We start from the raw sequence: 19910 nt of genomic DNA, 5'->3' as shown, positions 1-19910 counted from the left end.
CCACTGTACAATCATAAGGGATTTGATTTAGATCATACCTGAATGGCCTAGAGACTTCCCTGTAGCTCAAACGGTAAAGAATCTGCCTGCCATGCAGGAAACCAGGGTTCGATTCCTGGGTTGGGAAGTTCCTCTGGAGAAGGGAATGGCAATCCACTCCAGTATTCTTGCCTGGAGAATTCCATGGACAGAGAAGCCTGGTGGGCTACAGTCCGTGGGGCCGCAAATAGTCGGACATGACTGAGCGACTAACATACATACATAAATGGCCTACTGGTCTTCCCCACTTTCTTAAATTTAAGTCTGAATTTTGCAATAAGGAATTCATGATCAGAGCCACAGTCAGCTTCTGGTCTTGTTTTTGTTGACTGTATAGAGCTTCTCCATCTTTGGCTGCAAAGAATATAATCTATCTGATTTCAGTGTTGACCATCTGGTGATGTCCATGTGTAGAGTCATCGCTTGTGTTGTTGGAAGAAAGTGTTTGCTATGACCAGTGTGTTCCCTTGGCAAAACTCTGTTAGCCTTTGCCCTGCTTCATTCTGTACTCCAAGGCCAAACTTGCCTATTACTCCAGGTAGCTCTTGACTTCCTACTTTTGCATTCCAGTCCCCTATAATAAAAAGGACATCTTTTTTTGGGTGTTAGTTCTAGAAGCTCTTGTAGGTCTTCATAGAACCATTCAACTTCTGCTTCTTCAGCATGGGCAACCTGTTTTTGGTGGGTTTCAGTGTCCTCCTGTCAATGGTGTTCAAAAGCTAGTTGAAATTTTGGTGCTCTTGCAGTAGGAGATGAGTGCTTGTCCTTCTATTCCTCCATCATGATTTGATCTCTCCATTAGCTCTAAAAAAAAAAAAAAAAAGATTTTATTAATTATTTATTTTTGGCTGTGCTGGGTCACTGTTGCTATGCAGGTTTTCTCTCACCACCAGTGTGGTGACTGGGGGCTACTCTGTCATCATAGTACACAGGCTTCTCATCGCAGTGGCTTCTCTTTGTGCAGAGTGTGTCTCTAGAGTGTGTGGACTCAGTAGTTGCCCATGAGCTCTAGAGTGTGGGTTCCATATTTGTGGCACAAAGCCTTAACTGTTCCGGCTAGGGACCGAAACCCGTATCTCCTGCATCGGCTGGTGGATTCTTTACCACTGAGCCACCAGGGGAGCCCCGTTGACCATGAACCCTTGAGATAGTCCTTTGAGATTCTGGGGAAGCCTGGGAGGCTAAAGTAAAAGGCTTTGACTTCAAAGGACAGGGACACAAGGGCTTGAATGCCATTTTGATGTTATGGGCTATTCTTTCTTTTAATTCCCAATAGTCACCAAAAGATGTTGACACTCTCAACCCTGGATCCTGCCCATGCTGTCTTGGTGAATAAACTCTGGTATTTCGGTGGCAATGAAAGGAGCCAGAGGTTCATCGAGCGCTGTATCCAGACCTTCCCCAGCACATGCCTACTGGGGCCCGAGGGGGCCCCTGTGTCCTGGATGCTGATGGACCAGACGGGAGAGCTGCGGATGGCAGGCACCCTGCCTGAGTACCGGGCCCAGGGGCTCATCTCCTACATCTCCTGTGTCCAGGTCCAGACTCTGGACAAACTTGGCTTCCCCTTGTATTCCCACGTAGACAAGGCCAATCACATCATGCAAAAAGTGTGCTCCAACATGCAGAGTATCTTTGTGCCCAACGGCTGGAACCAATGGAACTTTGTGCCTCTGTAAAGCTGCCCTGAACACAAGAGAGCATTGAACAAACGCAGAATGTGGCTGGAGGAGCCAACAGAGAGAAAATACAGTGTAATGAAGGGCGATGAAATGGCTTGACCTCTGAGCAAGCAGTGATGGGTGGTGAACAAGACAGATTCAGTCTCTGTGCTCAAATACGTCCCAGAATTTCCTTGTTTCCTCAGTAGGAAACAGACCAGGTACCCAGCTGTCGGTTCCTGGATGCTTTCACCATCCTTGTCATGATTTATACTTAGTTGCATGCTTTTCTACATTGGTCTTCCTGGAACTCCTAGATCATTAACTCTTTCCAGTTTGCCAGAAGTGTTGTAATATTTTGTGGGCTTTATGATGAATTTTTCCCCTCTGACTTTCTATGACTTTTTAATTGGCTGGAGAGTGACCTGTCCATTAAGTAGATCTTTGAAGATCCTCCTATCTCAGGTCATTTCTTAAGCCTTATATTATAATCACATGAAATATATTATACAAATACACTATACATTTCTCTATCTATCTATAAAGGTGTTGTTATTGTTTAGTCACTAAGTCATATCTGACTCTTTTGTGGCCCCATGGACTGTAGCCCCCCAGGTAGCTCTGTTCATGGGATTTCCCAGCAAGGATACTGGTTTGGATTACCATTTCCTTCTCCAGGGGATCTTCCCAACCCAGGGATCAAACCTGAGTCTCCTGCGTTAAAAGCGGATTCTTTACCACTGAGCCACTAGAGAAGCCATTTACATACACACACACACACACACACACACACACACACACACACACACTGCAGCATAGAAAATTAAAAGAGAAAAATTGACTGGTATCAGTATCCTTTCTTGCAACATCTACTGAAACTGTGCAAACCCCTGTGCCCTTGTCTTTTGAAGTAAAATGCTGACTCAAGAGTTAATGATTGGAAAATGTGAAGATGTGGAAACAAAGAATAACTGTTGGGTTAGGGAACAGGTAACAATTTAGAATAAAATTCTACCATATTACAGAATCACTGAACTCACAGTTCCCTGAAAGGTATAGATAAAGGTATAAACAAAGACCTGACACACATTCCTAAGGGGTTTTTACAGGAAGAAGACCCCCTCCAAATGAAAACCGCTGACCACAAGAACAAAGATCCTAGACTGGTTGAAACGAGAAGGTTGATGATGCTTGAAACTTCACTTTGATGCCAATTGATCCAAGAACTGTGCACGCTGACCACACCCTGCTCCCTGAACACTATAAACCCTCTCACTACCCTGTCCAGCATGGGCCACATGGTCTCCAAGGCAGTAGCCCACTCTGGCCTCCTTTGTCTGGTCAAGCAACTAAAGCTACTCGTTTCTGCTTCACTCAGAACTCTGCACATTGCTGTTTGGCACCAGGGAACAGAGGCTGAGTTTCAGCAACACTGTCCCAGGAAAAGATACTAACGTTGTTTCTGTCAAGACTTTCCTGCTGGTCATGTGATTAAGAGTCCGCCTTGCAATGCAGGGGCCATAGGTTTGATGCCTGGTCAGGGAACTATGATCCCACATGCTAAGAGGCAGCTAAGCCTTCATGGTACAGCTAGAGAAAGACTGCACGCCCCCTCAGGAAGAGCCCACACATCCAACCAAGAGTCCAGACGTCAGGAAGAGCCCACACATCCAACCAAGAGTCCAGACGTCAGGAAGAGCCCACACATCCAACCAAGAGTCCAGACGTCAGGAAGAGCCCACACATCCAACCAAGAGTCCAGACGTCAGGAAGAGCCCACACATCCAACCAAGAGTCCAGACGTCAGGAAGAGCCCACACATCCAACCAAGAGTCCAGACGTCAGGAAGAGCCCACACATCCAACCAAGAGTCCAGACGTCAGGAAGAGCCCACACATTACAAAGGAGACCCAACTCAGCCAAGAACAAAATTGTTCCTGTCGACTGAAATATCAATAAAAACGCACAAGGTGCAAGCTGTGGGTTTCAGATTCACTGTGGGATTTTCTGAGGACTCGCCTGTGAGACAGCCCCTCAGATAACTGAGGAATTCCTCCAGAGGGGTAATGGGGTTGGGGTGGGGGAAATATACAGATGAACTTATTTACAAAACAGAAACAGACTCACAGCCTTCGAGAAAGAATTGATGGTTACTGTGGGGAGGGGAGGGGAGAGGGATAGGGGATTTGGGGTTGACAGGTACACACTGCTGTATTTAAAATGGATGACCAACAAGGCCCTGCTAAGTCGCTTCAGTCATATCCGACTCTGTGTGACCCCATAGACGGCAGCCCACCAGGCTCCCTGTCCCCTGGGATTCTCCAGGCAAGAACACTGGAGTGGGTTGCCATTTCCTTCTCCAATGCGTGAAAGTGAAAAGTGAAAGTGAAGTCACTCAGTTGTGTCCGACTCCTAGTGACCCCATGGACTGCAGCCTACCAGGCCCCTCCATCCATGGGATTTTCCAGGCAAGAGTACCGGAGTGGGTTGCCATTGCCTTCTCCAAATAAGGCCCTACTGTACAACATAGGGAACTCTGCTTAATGTTAGGTAACACTCTAACTGGGAAAAGAATTTGATAAGGAATAGATACATGTGTATGTCTAATTGAATCATTTCGTTGTACAACTGAAACTAACATAATCAGTTCAGTTCAGTCACTCAGTCATGTCTGACTCTTTGCAACCCTGTGGACTGCAGCACGCCAGGCCTCCCTGTCCATCACCAACTCCCAAGCTTACCCAAACTCATGTCCATTGAGTCGGTGATGCATCCAACCATCTCATCCTCTGTCGTCCGCTTCTCTCCTGCCTTCAATCTTTCCCAGCATCAGGGTCTTTTCAAATGAGTCAGTTTTTTGCATCAGGTGGCCAAAGTATTGGAGTTTCAGCTTCAGCATCAGTATCTCCAGTGAATATTCAGGACTGACCTCCTTTAGGATGGACTGGCTGGATCTCCTTGCAGTCCAATCAATTATACTTAAAAAAAAAAGTTTAAAAAATGAAAAGGTAAAGGGGGAGACCAGCGTGTATGTGATTTTAGAGCAGGGGCACTTGCAACCAAGCATGCGTCTTGGTAGATCACTGTTAGGCATGATGAACAGATACCTCGGTGAATGATTTTAGTGATTTTAGGAGTATGGAAAGACACAGGAATTGGAGTTCGTAAACATTTTCCCTGAAAATGTCTAACTCTTTGAAGACCTGTTCTGCCAACTTTCCCAGAGCATGAGTGCCTCATTCTTGATCTCCACCCTGAAATCTTTTCAAGGGGTGTGCTGAAGGTCAGCAACTACAGTGGCTAATGACCATCCTTTAGAACCAGATAGCAAGCGACAGGTTTTATTACATTTCTGAAAGCTGAGCTTTCTTAATCTCCCTCCTCCTGTCCACATATAATAAAGAGATTCTCTGTTTGCTTGTGGAAGCTTAATCTATGTGGTCCATGAAAGCAGTATAGGAGAGAGGAGTTTGTTTACCAGGGACAGAAGTCGGGGAGGCTCTGCGTAGGGAGGAGACTGGGCTCTCACTTGGCAGCAGCACATTATTTCAAGATATTTGAATCCTCTGTAACATGACTAAGGGTCTTGTGGGGGTCTCATTGGTGAGGCCACCGACAATTCATCTTTGAGTCTCTCTGGGAAGACTGCCCCAACACTGCCAGAGGAAGGACTGCCTACGTGAAGGGAGATAGAAGGAAAGGGAATGACATCAGCTTCAGACTTGGGACCACCATGGTCCTTAACACCACACCACAGCTTCCTTAACACACCATAATAAAAGCTCTGCTTTTTATACTTGCTGCTGCTGCGTCGCTTCAGTCCTGTCCGACTCTGTGCGACCCCATAGACAGCAGCCCACCAGGCTCTGCCGTCCCTGGGATTCTCCAGGCGAGAACACTGGAGTGGGTTCCCATTGCCTTCTCCATTGTGTGAAAGTGAAGTCGCTCAGTCACGTCCGACTCTTAGCGACCCCATGGACTGCAGCCCACCAGGCACCTCCATCCATGGGATTTTCTAGGCAAGAGTACTGGAGTGGCTTGCCATTGCCTTCTCCATTTTATACTTGAGCACCAGCTAAAGCATCGTCCCCAGAAAGGCCCTGAAGTCAGCAAGGGAAGAGGGGCTTGGGGACCCTGCAGTAGGGAGAGACAGAATTGGCTCTTCCCTGCAACACTATAGTAGAAATTAGTCTGTTATAATAGCTCTTTCAGCCCAAACCACAAATTCTGAAGGTATTTGTTCTGGGGTTCCAAACAGGTAACAAGAGGCTGCTACTCCTCTCCCTCTGATTTTTGCCCCCTGCTTCATGGATAACAGCCTTAAACAGAACTGCAGTGCTTCCTAGAAGTATCCAAGCCATGTGGCTCCCAAGGCGTGGACCCTTTTCCCATCAGCTGCCTCTCAAGCCCCTTCTGACATCCTCTTCCTGAGACGCACCCTCTTTCCTGGCTAGTGCACTGTCTCTCCCGCTGCAACAGACAATGCACATGATTTGGTCGGAGTTCTCCTGCATTCACAGGGCCTTTGACTACAAGTTATCTGCAGAGTTAAGGGTTTAGCTCCGAGCCATCAGTTCCTACTGGATTCTTCTTCGTTTACTTTGACTTCCCAGAGCCTCTTCCTTTCAGCTCTGCTCCTCCTGATTTCTTCAGGATGGTCATGGAAGGTCTGATTTGCAGAAATGAAACCAATATCAGTTCATTTCTGTGGAAAACCATCTCTACGCTACAAAGACTTCACTCTATTTTTGGATCCTGCTGCCTTACCAGGTTGGACAATGTGAGGACTGGCGAATGTCCCTGAGTTTTTCGTGTGTGTGCCCCCGTCTCCTTTCCAGCTTCTTGTCCATCATTTGAAGAGAATGGCACATGCTTGATTTACCCTTGGATCTCCTTCTTGAGGTGGGAAGAGACTTAGCCAGACCATGAAGGCTGTGGTCGCCTTGACCGTGGCCGCTGAACTCCCTGAGATCCACTTAGGAAATGTAGGAGGGTCTTATTTGCCACCTGGCTCTGGCCTACTTTCCCAGACTCTTCTGTGGCTGCTCCTCACCACATTAGGCCGCAGGATGTTTCTTCAGGGTGGTGTCTGCTTTTTCAACACCTCTGTTCCTTTTGCATTTTGTTCCTTATTTGGAATTACCTAACTCCTCTCTTCTGAGTTCAGCTTCCAATCACCCTTCATCCAAGTCGAGCTGAAGGGCCTGTCATCCCTACTGACTCCCTTTCTTGTTTTTTACTTTTAAATTTTTTAATTTATTTTTTGGCTGCATGGGGCCTTCGAAGCTGCGGCGGGCTCTCTCTCGATCGGGCGAGCAGGGGCCACTCTCGGGTTGTGGGCTCCCCATTGCGGTGGCTTCTCTTGTTGTGAAGGATGAGCTCTAGGCATGCAGGCTTCCGTCGCTTGGGCATGTGGGCTCAGCAGTTGTAGGCTTAGTTGCCCCATAAAATGTGGGATCTTCCCAGAGCAGATCTTCCCAGAGCATTAGCAGATGGATTCTTAACCACTGGACCACTTAGGGAAATCCTCTTATTTCTTACCTTAGACAGAGTAACCACTCCCTTTTCTCTGCTCTCACAAGCGCTTATGCATATCTCCATGTCAGAATTTGCTACATCAGGCTAGAGTTTGTTTTTCCAGACTGTGTTCTCTTCTGGGGCAGGAAGCTCTTCTTATCCTACCCATTATGTTTATCACTGTACCTGGCACATAATATGCCCTCAGTAGGTGGATGGTGAGAATGAGTTAAGGCACAAAATGCTTCTAATCACCTGTCCAATTATTCTAACTTCCAGAGGCATAGATAGATAGATTGATTAATCCAATCAACATATATGTATTGAGTGTATAGATATATGCTGGATATGGGAAATATTTTCAGTTACATTGTACTAAGATATGTCTTGAAGAAAAGTCCAGACCAATGTGCAGGCACCCTTGTCTTGTTTCTGAGGATCTTAAGACTATAAAGCACCTGAGGATCTTAAGACTACTTAAGACTATCAGTGATCAATGCAAAGAAATAGAGGAAAATAATAGAATGGGAAAGACTACAGATCTCTTCAAGAAAATTAGAGATACCAAGGGAACATTTCATGCAAAGATGGGATCAATAAAGGACAGAAATCGTATGGACCTAACAGAAGCAGAAGATATTAAGAAGAGGTGGCAAGAATACACAGAAGAACTGTACAAAAAAGGTCTTCACGACTCAGATAATCATGAAGGTGTGATCACTCCCACTCACCTAGAGCTGGATATCCTAGAATGTGAAGTCAGGTGGGTCTTAGGAAGCATCACTATGAACAAAGCTAGTGGAGGTGATGGAATTCCAGTTGAGCTATTTCAAATTCTAAAAGATGATGCTGTGAAAGTGCTGCACTCAATATGCCAGCAAATTTGGAAAACTCAGCAGTGCCACAGGACTGGAAAAGGTCAGTTTTCATTCCAATCCCAAAGAAAGGCAATGCCAAAGAATCCTCAAACTACTGCACAATTGCACTCATCTCACACGCTAATAAAGTAATGCTCAAAATTCTCCAAGCCAGGCTTCAACAATATGTGAACTGTGAACTTCCTGATGTTCAAGCTGGTTTTAGAAAAGGCAGAGGAACCAGAGATCAAATTGCCAACATCCACTGGATCATGGAAAAAGCAAGAGAGTTCCAGAAAAACATCTATTTCTGCTTTATTGACTATGCCAAAGCCTTTGACTGTGTGGATCACAATAAACTGTGGAAAATTCTGAAAGAGATGGGAATACCAGACCACCTGATCTGCCTCTTGAGAAATCTGTATGCAGGTCAGGAAGCAACAGTTAGAACTGGACATGGAACAACAGACTGGTTCCAAATAGGAAAAGGAATATGTCAAGCCTGTATATTGTCACCCTGCTTATTTAACTTCTATGCAGAGTACATCATGAGAAATGCTGGACTGGAAGAAACACAAGCTGGAATCAAGATTGCTGGGAGAAATATCAATAACCTCAGATATGCAGATGACACCACCCTTATGGCAGAAAGTGAAGAAGAACTCAAAAGCCTCTTGATGAAAGTGAAAGAGGAGAGTGAAAAAGTTGGCTTAAAGCTCAACATTCAGAAAACGAAGATCATGGCATCTGGTCCCATCACTTCATGGGAAATAGATGGGGAAACAGTGGAAACAGTGTCAGACTTTATTTTTCTGGGCTTCAAAGTCACTGCAGATGGTGACTGCAGCCATGAAATTAAAAGACACTTACTCCTTGGAAGGAAAGTTATGACCAACCTAGACAGCATATTCAAAAGCAGAGACATTACTTTGCCAATAAAGGTTCGTCTAGTCAAGACTATGGTTTTTCCAGTAGTCATGTATGGATGTGAGAGTTGGACTGTGAAGAAGGCTGAGCGCCGAAGAATTGATGCTTTTGAACTGTGGTGTTGGAGAAGACTCTTGAGAATCCCTTGGACTGCAAGGAGGTCCAACCAGTCCATCCTAAAGGAGATCAGTCCTGTGTGTTCATTGGAAGGACTGATGTTGAAGCTGAAACTCCAATACTTTGGCCACCTGATGTGGAGAGCTGACTCATTTGAAAAGACCCTGATGCTGGGAAAGATTGAGGGCAAGAGGAGAAGGGGACACAGAGGGTGAGATGGTTGGATGGCATCTCCAGCTCAATGGACATGGGTTTGGATGGACTCTGGGAGTGGGCGATGGACAGGGAGGCCTGGTGTGCTGCGGTTCATGGGGTCCCAAAGAGTCAGACACGACTGAGCAATTGAACTGAACTGAAGACTATTAAAAAATATAGAATTCATGAAGGCTGATCTTATCTTTTATCTCAGGGTAATTCACAAGAAAGTTACATAAATATAAGATGCAGAGATGCAAGTCAAATCTGGGAGGTCAGAATACCCATCATTACAAAGTCTGCAAATAATAAATGCTGGAGAAGGTGTGGAGAAGAGGGAACCCTCCTGCACTGTTGGTGGGAAGGTAAATGTAGTTGGTGAGGCTCCTCTGGAAAACAGTATGGAGGCTCCTCATAAAACTAAAGACAGAGGTGCCATTTGACCCAACAGTCTCACTCCCGGGCAGACACGCAGACAAAAGTATAATTCAGAAGGATACGTGCCTCCTATGCTCATAGCAGCACTATTTACAGAGTTAAGACATGGACAACCTAAATGTCCACCAAGAGATGAATGCAGAAAAATGGTGTGGGAAATATGCACGTAATGGAATACTGCAGCTGCTGCTGCTGCTGAGTCGCTTCAGTCGTGTCCGACTCTGTGCGACCCCACAGACGGCAGCCCACCAGCTCCCCCATCCCTGGGATTCTCCAGGCAAGAACACTGGAGTGGGTTGCCATTTCCTTCTCCAATGCATGAAAGTGAAAAGTGAAAGTGAAGTCGCTCAGTCGTGTCCGACTCTTAGCAACCCCATGGACTGCAGCCTACCAGGCTCCTCCATCCACGGGATTTTCCAGGCAAGAGTACTGGGGTGGGGTGCCTCAGTCATAAAAAAGAATGAAATAGTACCATTTGCAGCAACATGAATGGACCTAGAAATTGTCATATAAAGCAGAGTAAGGCAGGAAGAGAAAGAAAAATACAGTATGATATCACTTACCGGTGGAACCTAAAATACAGTACAAATGAACGTATCTATGAAATAGAAAGAATCGTAGACATCGAGAACAGACTTTCGCTTGCTAGGAGGAGGAGAAGACGGATGGATTGGGAGTTGGGGTTAGCAGAGGCAAACTACTTTATATAGAATGAATAAACAAGATCTTACTGTACAGCACATGGAAAGATGGTCAACATGCTGTGATAAACCACTAGAGAAAAGAATAGGAAAAGGCATATTTATGTATACATATATCAATCCTTTTGCTGTACGGCCAAAATTAACACAACACGGTAAATCAACTATACTCCAGTAACCCTCCAGATAAATCTGTGGGGTGTGATAGTAATGAATTTCCTGAAAAGTACAGGATTTGGAAGCACCCTCCGGGATGCCCACTCAAACCAACAGCCAAGCATTGGGCCTCATAATAAAAGGTAGACTGAAAACAACTGAGACTGAGATTGTTCGTGACACTGGACACACTCACGGTGAGCCGGCAGAGGAGAGCAGCAGGCAATGCCTTCGGGGTGAAACTCAGAGTCTTTGACCCAATTATTCCCAGAAGAGGAAATTCATCCAAGGAAAACAATTCAAAAACGAAAAGAGCTCTCAGCAGATTTTGATAAAGCTACACAAACATAAGCAAGGACTGAACAAAATCTGAGGGGCCAGCAATGGGGAAGGAAATGTCAACTCTGATGCCGCTCCATGATATTACATAACTCCTGTACATATGGACACGCGGCAAGGGGATAGAATAAAATGAAGCATAGGGCATTAAATAAGGTACACCTGCAGAGTTCTTGGCGGTGAGTGAGTTAGGCTGGAGTGATAGGGGATTGAGCTGATTAGTGTCTCCATGAGAGGAGAGAGACATACAGAGGGGAGGGGGCCACGGACACACAGGGAGAACAGAGAGAGCTCCGTGGAGTGACGCAGAGACTGGAACGAGGCATCAGCCAACCCAGGAGCACTGAGGACTGGTGGCAGCCAGGGGCTTGGAAGAGGCAAGGAAGGCTTCTCCCCCAAAGCTTTCAGAGGAAGCATCACCCTGCCCACACCTTGATTTCGGCCTGTTAGACTCCAGAACTGTGAGAAAATAAATGTGTTTGAATCTACCCAATTTTTGGTACTTGTGAGCTAAATTTTGTGGCCCTGGAGAGTCAAGTGTGGTGGGTAAGCGCACAGCCTCTAGAGCCAGACTGCTTCACCCAAAACTCATGGGGCTTTAGGGTTTGGACAAGCTGTGGGGCTTTGGACAATTTACCTACTCTCTTTCTGAGTCATAAAGAAGGCTGAGCGCTAAAGACGTGACGCTTCCGAACTGTGGTGCTGGAGAAAACTCTTAGAGTCCCTTGGACCACAAGGAGGGGGCTCAAGGAAGGACTGATGCTGAAGCTGAAACTCCAATACTTTGGTCACCTGATGCAAAGAACTGACTCATTGGAAAAGACCTTGATGCTGGGAAAGGTTGAAGGCGGGAGGAGAAGGGGATGACAGAGGATGAGATGACTGGATGGCATTATCGACTTAATGGACATGAGTCTGAGCAAACTCCAAGAGATTGTGCAGGACAGGGAAACCTAGTGTGCTGCAGTTCATGGGGTTGCAAAGAGTAGGACACGACTGAGCGACTGAGCAACAGCGTATAAGTGACAGCACACCGTACTTGTCTTTCTCTGACTTATTTCACTGAGCATAAAACCCTCCAATTCCATCTGCCTTTTTAAAAGTTTATTATTATTATTATTATTATTATTATGTGAACCATTTTAAAAGTCTTTGTTGAATTTGTTGCAATATTGCTTCTGCTTTATATTTTGGTGTTTTGGCCCAGAGGTACATGGGATCCTAGCTCCCCAACCAGGGATCCAAGCTGCACCTCCTGCATTGGAAGGAGAAATCCCAGACACTGAACCATCAGGGAAATCCCTCCATCTGTGTTGTAATCAGCAAGATCCCTCTGTTTATGGCTGAATATTACTCCACTTCTGCTGCACTCTTATTAAAGTTGTTGCCTTTATCCTACACCGTGAGCTCCTTGAGGTCAACAAGCTGTCCTATTCTTCTGGTCTTCCTTCACTTCCTGTGGAGCCACACCACCAACAACTAACACACCGAGCAGAAATATGCAAGGAGAAGGTGCTTAGCAACAAAGGAGCAGGTGGTGGAGAGGAAGGAAGCCCGTCCTCCAAAGCTCCAGAGTCTGTGGAATGAGGTCTGTGTAGTGTTTCAGGAAACAGTTGGTTCAGATGCTAACATTTTTAAAAATAGGTCATTTTGATGCAGAATTTCATTCACAGTTCTCTTGAAATCTCAGATCTGGCCAAAGCAGACCTTCTGCCCATGAGGCAATAATCAGCCAGAGCTCAGTAAGCTGCTGTCCCTCTGGTGGGTCATGTGTTGTCCTGAACACCATGGAGTGGAGTGAGCCCACCACACTCACACCACTGCTTGGTAATTCATCCCTGTCCGCCACCAGGAGGAATGTGAGTTTCCTCCACTCACGCCCTGGAGGAAAGTCTGACGTGCGTCCAGTAGAGCTTTCTAAATTTATTTGCCTCCCCCCACCTTTTAAAATTTTCTGTCCCTGTTAAGTTTTCTCCTGGTAAAGATATTTTTGCAATACATTATACATTCCTGTTTGACTATTTGCTCACTAGACAAGGTCAATTTGCCCTTTCACTTGCTCTTCTTTTTGAAATATCAACCTTAAACATAACAAAGGGCAAGTTTATGTTTTAAAAAAAGAGAGAGCGCGCAAGAGAGTTTATTCCAGAATAGCAGAGGAACTGAGGCCTCCCAAGTGGCTCAGTAATAAAGAATCCGCCTGCCAGTGCAGAAGATGCAAGAGATGAGGGTTCGATCCCTGGGTCGGGAAGATCCCCTGATGAAAGAAATGGCAACACACTCCCAGTATTCTCCCCTGGGAAATCCCATGGACAGAGGAGCCTGGGAGGTTACAGTCCATGGGGTCGCAATGACTGAGCAACTGATTGCGCATACAGCGAGGAATTTCAGGAGAAGCAAATGGTTAAAACAGAGACAACCCAGAGGATAAAAGGAGAGCATTCTTTTATCGAAGAAAGGAGAAAGTTAGGAGGGGTTGCTCTGAATAGAAATTCACCGGAGAAAAGGAGAGTTGGAAGTGGTGGAGGCTCTAACTGGCTGCTGCTGCTGGTAAATCGCTTCAGTCGTGTCCAACTCTATGTGACCCCATAGATGGCAGCCCACCAGGCTTCCCTGTCCCTGGGATTCTCCAGGCAAGAACACTGGAGTGGGTTGTCATTTCCTTCTCCAATGCATGAAAGTGAAAAGTGAAAGTGAAGTCGCTCAGTCATGTCCAACTCTTTGCGACCCCATGGACTGCAGCCTACCAGGCTCCTCCATCCATGGGATTTTCCAGGCAAGAGTACTGGAGTGGGTCGCCAGTGCCTTCTCCGTAACTGGCTGCAGACCAGGGCAGCCTGCTTTTGCTGGGTGAGAGAGGAAATCCTCCTTGTCCCTGCTGATCCACGCAAGCTGCAGTGACGAGCATGGGTCTGAATGCCCTCCCTTCACAGCTTCCCAACTCCAGCTTTGAATAAGCATTCTTTAATTCATCTTCACACTCATGACGTGTCAGGGGAACTACACCGACCGCATAATGCCTGCATTTCTGATTTGGAGCAATTAGCCCAGCTCAGACCTACTGAGGACTTCCCTAGTGACTCAGACGGTAAAGAATCTGTCTGCAATGTGGGAGACTCGGGTTCGATCCCTGGGTGGGGAAGATCCCTTGGAGAAGAGAATGGCTACCCACTCCATTATTCTTGCCTGGAGAATTCCAGGGACAGAGGAGCCTGGCAGGCTCCAGTCCATGCATGGGGTCACAAAGAGTCAGACATGACTGAGCATGCACGCACTGAAGAAAGACCCACTGAGTTTGTGGTTCAGGGGTCAATGCACAGCTTTCCAAGAGAACAGATTGCAAAACCAGGTCTTACAGGAAAACATTTTTTATTTGTCCTGAATCAGGGTCAGACAAGGCCCAGCTCACCAGAGTCTGCAGACTCAATGTGCATCAACGAAATGCCTTTCACTTGGAAAATACCTACAAAGGCTGAAAAGCTGCATACACATGCCTCACACAGTTTGGGCCAAGTGTGGCCCAAAACACACTTGGCCAAAAGAAAGGAGCCTTCATGTGTGGTGACCTGAGATTCTCAGGAGAAGCGGAGCGAGGGAGGCGTGCATAGAATCTCTGCAGAGGCTGTGATGCTGTGAATCGTTGCACAGGCCAGACTCGTGGTGCTGCAATCGTATGAGAACTGAGGGCAGTTTATCCTTAGTCCCTCATCTCTCTCCTTCTCGTCTCTTCAGGCTTCTCTCAAGGATCTCAGGGTCTTTATGCTGCCCATTCTGCTAAGCATGTGCAAAGTTACAAATTCCTCCAGAACATTCCCTCAGAATAGCTTATCTGGGGATAATGAAAGGCAAGTTGATATAAAAAATAATAATAAAGTTCTATCCTTTCAAATGCATGAGTGTTGACTTTCCCAGTGATCCAGTGCCTAAGACTCCAGGACCCCAAAGCAGGGGGCTCAGGTTCAATGCCTGGTTGGAGGACGAGACCCCACACGACACAGCTGATAGATTCCACATCCTGCAGCTAAGGACCCTGCAGGCTGCAGCGAAGAACAGCAGGGCCAAGTGAGCCAATGAAACAAACGTGGGCGTCGCTTGTGAAGTAAGGGCAGTGAAATGCCCGACCGAAGGGGAAACTTCAAGAGGAAAAAGCTGCCCCTCGCCAGTGGGATCCCCTTTATGGATCTGGAGACCTGCTCAATGGTCCCAGGGAAGGAAATGATGACGCAGGGTGATTCTGAGTCTCCCTTCTCCCAGCTCTTCTCATTTCCCTAATGGTTCCTGGTCCTTTATAAAGCTTCAGCCAAAATGCTTGCTTTAGATGGTATCCAGATGCTGAGGACACGGGAGAAATCCATGCGTGAAAACAAACAAAAAAAGTCCTGAGTTCATGAAGGTGGAGATGCGACCTTCTGTGGGGAAGTGCGAGACTCAACCTCTAACACAGTCCATGGGGGCCAGCACCCCCTAAGTTATGTCCATTCACCTTATCCTCATAATATCCCTGGAAGGAGATACCAGTATTCAGTGGTTATGAACAAAGGAGCAGAGGCCTAGAAAGGATGAGCAAAGACTTGTAAATTGTAGAGCTGAGGCTTGCCTGATTCCCATTTATCTGACTCAGAAACATTCCCCCCTGTTTCAGATGAGATTTCAAGTCAGTGGTGATTTTTACAGGTTCTCAAGTCAAACCCGTGTGCACACGTATGTCCAGCGTTAGCTTTGGTTATTGTCTCAGATATTAGGGACGATATATTGATAGGGTAGGGCTTCCCAGGCAAGCGCTAGTGGTGAAGAACCCACCTGCCAATGAAGGAGACGTGAGAGAAGCTGGTTGATCCCTGGGTCGGGAAGATCCCCTGGAGGAGCACATGGCAGCCCATTCCAGTGTTCTTGTCTGGAGAATCCCATGGACAGAGGAGCCTGGCAGGCCATAGTCCATAGGATCGCAAAGAGTCGGACATGATTGAAGCGACTTAGCACAGAGTACATACTGACATGGTATTTACGTAAATAATGTGCCAAATCATACACCAGCATATTCCAAACAATGTCTGTATGGACATCAGCTACGATCAATATATTCTGGACTAAGAGGGTCATGGGAGGAGACTTTAGAATCATTGGTGCTCAGTTGCTCCTCATTCAATGCCTGCTAATAGCCAGACTCGGTGCCAGGCACTAAGGAGGTAGCACTTTATTTTACATAAATAGCCATAAAAAAAATAATTCTAAAACTAGATCTGAGACCACAAAAAGTTACTTCCTTTCTCCAGAGGTCTGTTTCTGTATATTATGAAATGTGTGGGTCAGATGATTTGCACGCTTTTTCCAGGACTAGCATTCAATAATTCTGTCTTTTAAGGACTGATTCTGCCACTTATTAATTATGGGAGTTAGGCCAAATAGCTCTTCATCTTCATCATCTAGTGTCTTCATCTCAAAGATGGTAAAGCTATCATGTTCTTCCTGCTCAGAACTCAAGAGTTTTGGTAGGGATCAGCAGGAATGGCCTTTGAAAACTGCCCCAGGGCCAAAGAAAACATCTTGCTTCTCCAACCTAAGTGTCCAACAACAAATGAATGGCTAAAGGAGATGCAGCATTTCTCAGTCATAAAAAGTCTGGAACATTTATCAGCCGTAAAGAAAGTATGAGACCACGTCACTTGCAGCAACGCAGGTAGACCTAGAGATTATTATACCAAATGAAGTAAGTCAGACAGAGACAGGCAAGTACCACGTGCTGGCTCTTACATGTTGAATTTATATAAGGTATGTCTAAGCTTTCATCCCTGGATATCCCTGTGCTGCCTTGGTGAGTGCATTTCGGCATTTTGGTGGGAAGGAGAGAAAGTTGAGCACTGAAGAACTGATGCTTTTGAACTTCGGTGTTGGAGAAGACTCTTGAGAGTCCCTTGGACTGCAGGGAGATCCAACCAGTCCACCCTAAAGGACATCAGTCCTGAATATTCGTTGGAAGGACTTATGCTGAAGCTGAAACTCCAATACTTTGGCTACCTGATGCGAAGAGCTGACTCATTGGAAAAGACCCTGATGCTGGAAAAGATTGAAGGCGGGAGGAGAAGGGGACGACAGAGGATGAGATGGTTGGATGGCATCAACGACTCAATGGACATGAGTCTGAGCAAGCTCCGGGAGTTGGTGATGGACAGGGAGGCCTGGCGTGCTGCAGTCCATGGGGTCACAAAGAGTCAGATACAATTGGGCAACTGAACCAAACAACTGAGAGGAGCCTGAGATTTATGATGGACAGGATCCAGACTTTCCCAGCTTCTATATGTTGGGATCTGATGGGAATCCTGAGCTATCACCCAACATGGTAAATATCCCACCCTCTCCTTCCCTACCTCTCCTTCCCATCCCCTCCCCGTGTTTAAAAGTCAAGTGACAATGAAGTAAATGGCCCAGGGGATTCCATTCTGAAAGCCCGGAATGCTCCTCCGTGTCATGGGCACCACTGACCAGCAGAGGGCAGTGCAGACAGCAAGCGACACCAGTTGGCAGGCTGGTGAGCCTGAGACTTTCCCGTTTTCCAACTCGGAACAGAAGCCACAGTGCTTGCCCTCACATCCTGCAAAGCTTTTTTAAATTTCAATCGTGAGAGTGGAGGCAGAGTGTGGAAAGCCTTACATCCACTCTGAACTGCTTGGCAGGCGAAGTGACCGTCACTTGTGGTATTGTTCCCATGGGCAAGCACTTAAAAAAAAAGGTTATTTATTTTATAGCTTGCTTTTCACTGTGAAAATTTGTTCATTTGTTCATTCCATACAGTGAACGTTAGTTCATTCCTTAGGAACAGAACATAGCAAGAGCGAAAGGAAGTCCCTCGGCAGATTAGGTAAGGACTTATTAGATCCTGCATCTGGTCACATCACTTCATGGCAAATAGATGCGGAAACAATGACAGACTATTTTGGGGGGCTCCAAAATCACTGCAGATGGTGACTGCAGCCATGAAATTCAAAGACGCTTACTCCTTGGAAGGAAAGTTATGACCAACCTAGACAGCATATTAAAAAGCAGAGACATTACTGTGCCAACAAAGGTCCGTCTGTCAAGGCTATGGTTTTTCCAGTGGTCATGTATGGATGTGAGAGTTGGACTGTGAAGAAGGCTGAGTGCCGAAGAATTGATGCTTTTAAACTGTGGTGTTGGAGAAGACTCTTGAGAGTCCCTTAGACTGCAAGGAGATCCAACCAGTCCATCCTAAAGGAGATCAGTCCTGGGTGTTCATTGGAAGGACTGATGTTGAAGCTGAAACTCCAATACTTTGGCCACCTGATGCGGAGAGCTGACTCACTGGAAAAGACCCTGATGCTGGGAAAGATTGAGGATGGTGGGGAGAAGGGGACAACAGAGGATGAGATGGCTGGATGGCATCACCGACTCAATGGACATGAGTTTGGGTAAACTCTGGGAGTTGGTGATGGACAGGGAGGCCTGGCGTGCTGCGATTCATGGGGTCGCAAAGAGTCGGACACGACTGAGCGACTGAACTGAACTATGTCTTGCCCACAGTCTCTCTCTGACTCTTCTCGGCTCCTCTGTTGTTGTGTTTTTTTTTGTTGTTGCTTGTTTATTTGCCTGCGTTGGATCTTCATTGCGCCATGAGAGCTCTTACTTGCCTCATGTGGGATTCAGTTCCTCGGACCAAGGACTGAACCCAGGACCTCTTCATTGGGAGGGTGGAGTTTTAGCCACTGGGCCACCAAGGAAGTCCCCCCTTGGCGAGTAATTAATCACAGGCTCTTTAACTATGTGAGTTACTGGGAAATGTAATATCTCCCCATTCTTCTAGTAAAAAATAAAAAAAAGAGAAAATGATTTTTGCCACAATTGAAAGAGAGAAAATCATAAGCACATAGACCACTGTCTCTGTCATAACCTATCATTTTTTTGGTTACCAAACCATTTTATTTTTCTTCTGACACATAGAACACACCGTCTTCTTCCCAGAAGAGATAAATGAAAGTTCCTTCCAACCAATACTTACGGATCACAGTTGAAGCATCCCAGGGATACACAGCAATCTGTCTGGCCCAGAGGCTCCAGGGTCCAGGTTCCACCTGCAGGGATGTTTTTTATCTCATCTTGGTTTAAGTACAGCTTGCACACCATCTTGTTCCCAAGATGTTATTTGTTCAAGGAAATCAATGTACTCTGCTCATGCTGTTTTTTATATGTATCCACATGCTTAGAGGGTTCTTAAATTACATTAAGCAAATATTTAAATTAAATGTTTTTCATTAGAGAAGATTTATTGAACATCAGCTATATGAGAAACACTGGCTAGGAACTCTAGAAACACAAGTAAGCAAGTTTAATGTCTTCCATATTTACTTATATGTTATTGTATAGTCGCTAAGTCGTGTCCAACTCTTTGTGACCCAAGGGCTGTAGCCCACCAGGCTCTTCTATCCATGAGATTTCTCAGGCAAGAATCCTGCAGTGGGTTGCCACGTCCTTCTCCAAGGGATCTCCAGGGGATCTTCCTGATCCAGGCATCAAACCTGCATCTCCTGCATTGGCAGGCAGATTCTTCATCAGTGAGCCACTATGTCCTATGTGTCCATTAATTACATGGCAGTCCCAGGTCTGTGTTGCTTGCTTTTTAATTCTTTTTGGTTACACCATGCCTCTTGCAGAATCATAGTTCCCCAAGCAGGGACTGAACCCACGCCGCAGCCATGAAAGCAGCAAATCCTCACCCCTGGGCCTCCAGGGAACTGCTCCCCAACCCTCAGGTCCTCATCGGACATCCCTGCTTTCCCTGGAGAATTTCCGAGGGCACACAACTCCTCAGGTGCCATCCACAGAGCACATCCATCTGCTTCAGGTTTGGCAGATGTTCTGTGTAAGTAGGTGTCCTGGTCCACACGGGAATACATGGGAAAGCTCAGCTTATTCAGAGCCTGGATCTGATACAGCAGAAGGTATGGGAGAGG

General features: G+C 46.2%; 1 protein-coding gene across 4 annotated transcripts in view; it reads left to right on the top strand.

Moving 5' to 3' along the window:
- The window catches only part of LOC518623 (glycine-N-acyltransferase-like), a 51875-nt gene extending 39530 nt beyond the window's left edge, over window positions 1-12345 (top strand). For 2 of the 4 annotated variants that reach the window (XM_024975276.2, XM_059874731.1), the window contains exon 7: window positions 1316-2237. In XM_024975276.2, coding sequence (XP_024831044.1) covers window positions 1316-1718 — 403 coding nt within the window. In that variant the 3' untranslated portion in view covers window positions 1719-2237. 4 annotated transcript variants of the gene reach the window in all.
- The last annotated feature ends 7565 nt before the right edge of the window (window positions 12346-19910 follow it).

Source organism: Bos taurus, chromosome 15, assembly GCF_002263795.3.
Source record: "Bos taurus isolate L1 Dominette 01449 registration number 42190680 breed Hereford chromosome 15, ARS-UCD2.0, whole genome shotgun sequence".
Taxonomy (NCBI): Eukaryota; Metazoa; Chordata; class Mammalia; order Artiodactyla; family Bovidae; genus Bos; species Bos taurus.
The sequence above is the reverse complement of the archived record's forward strand: the minus strand, read 5'-3'. Positions and strand labels throughout refer to the sequence as shown.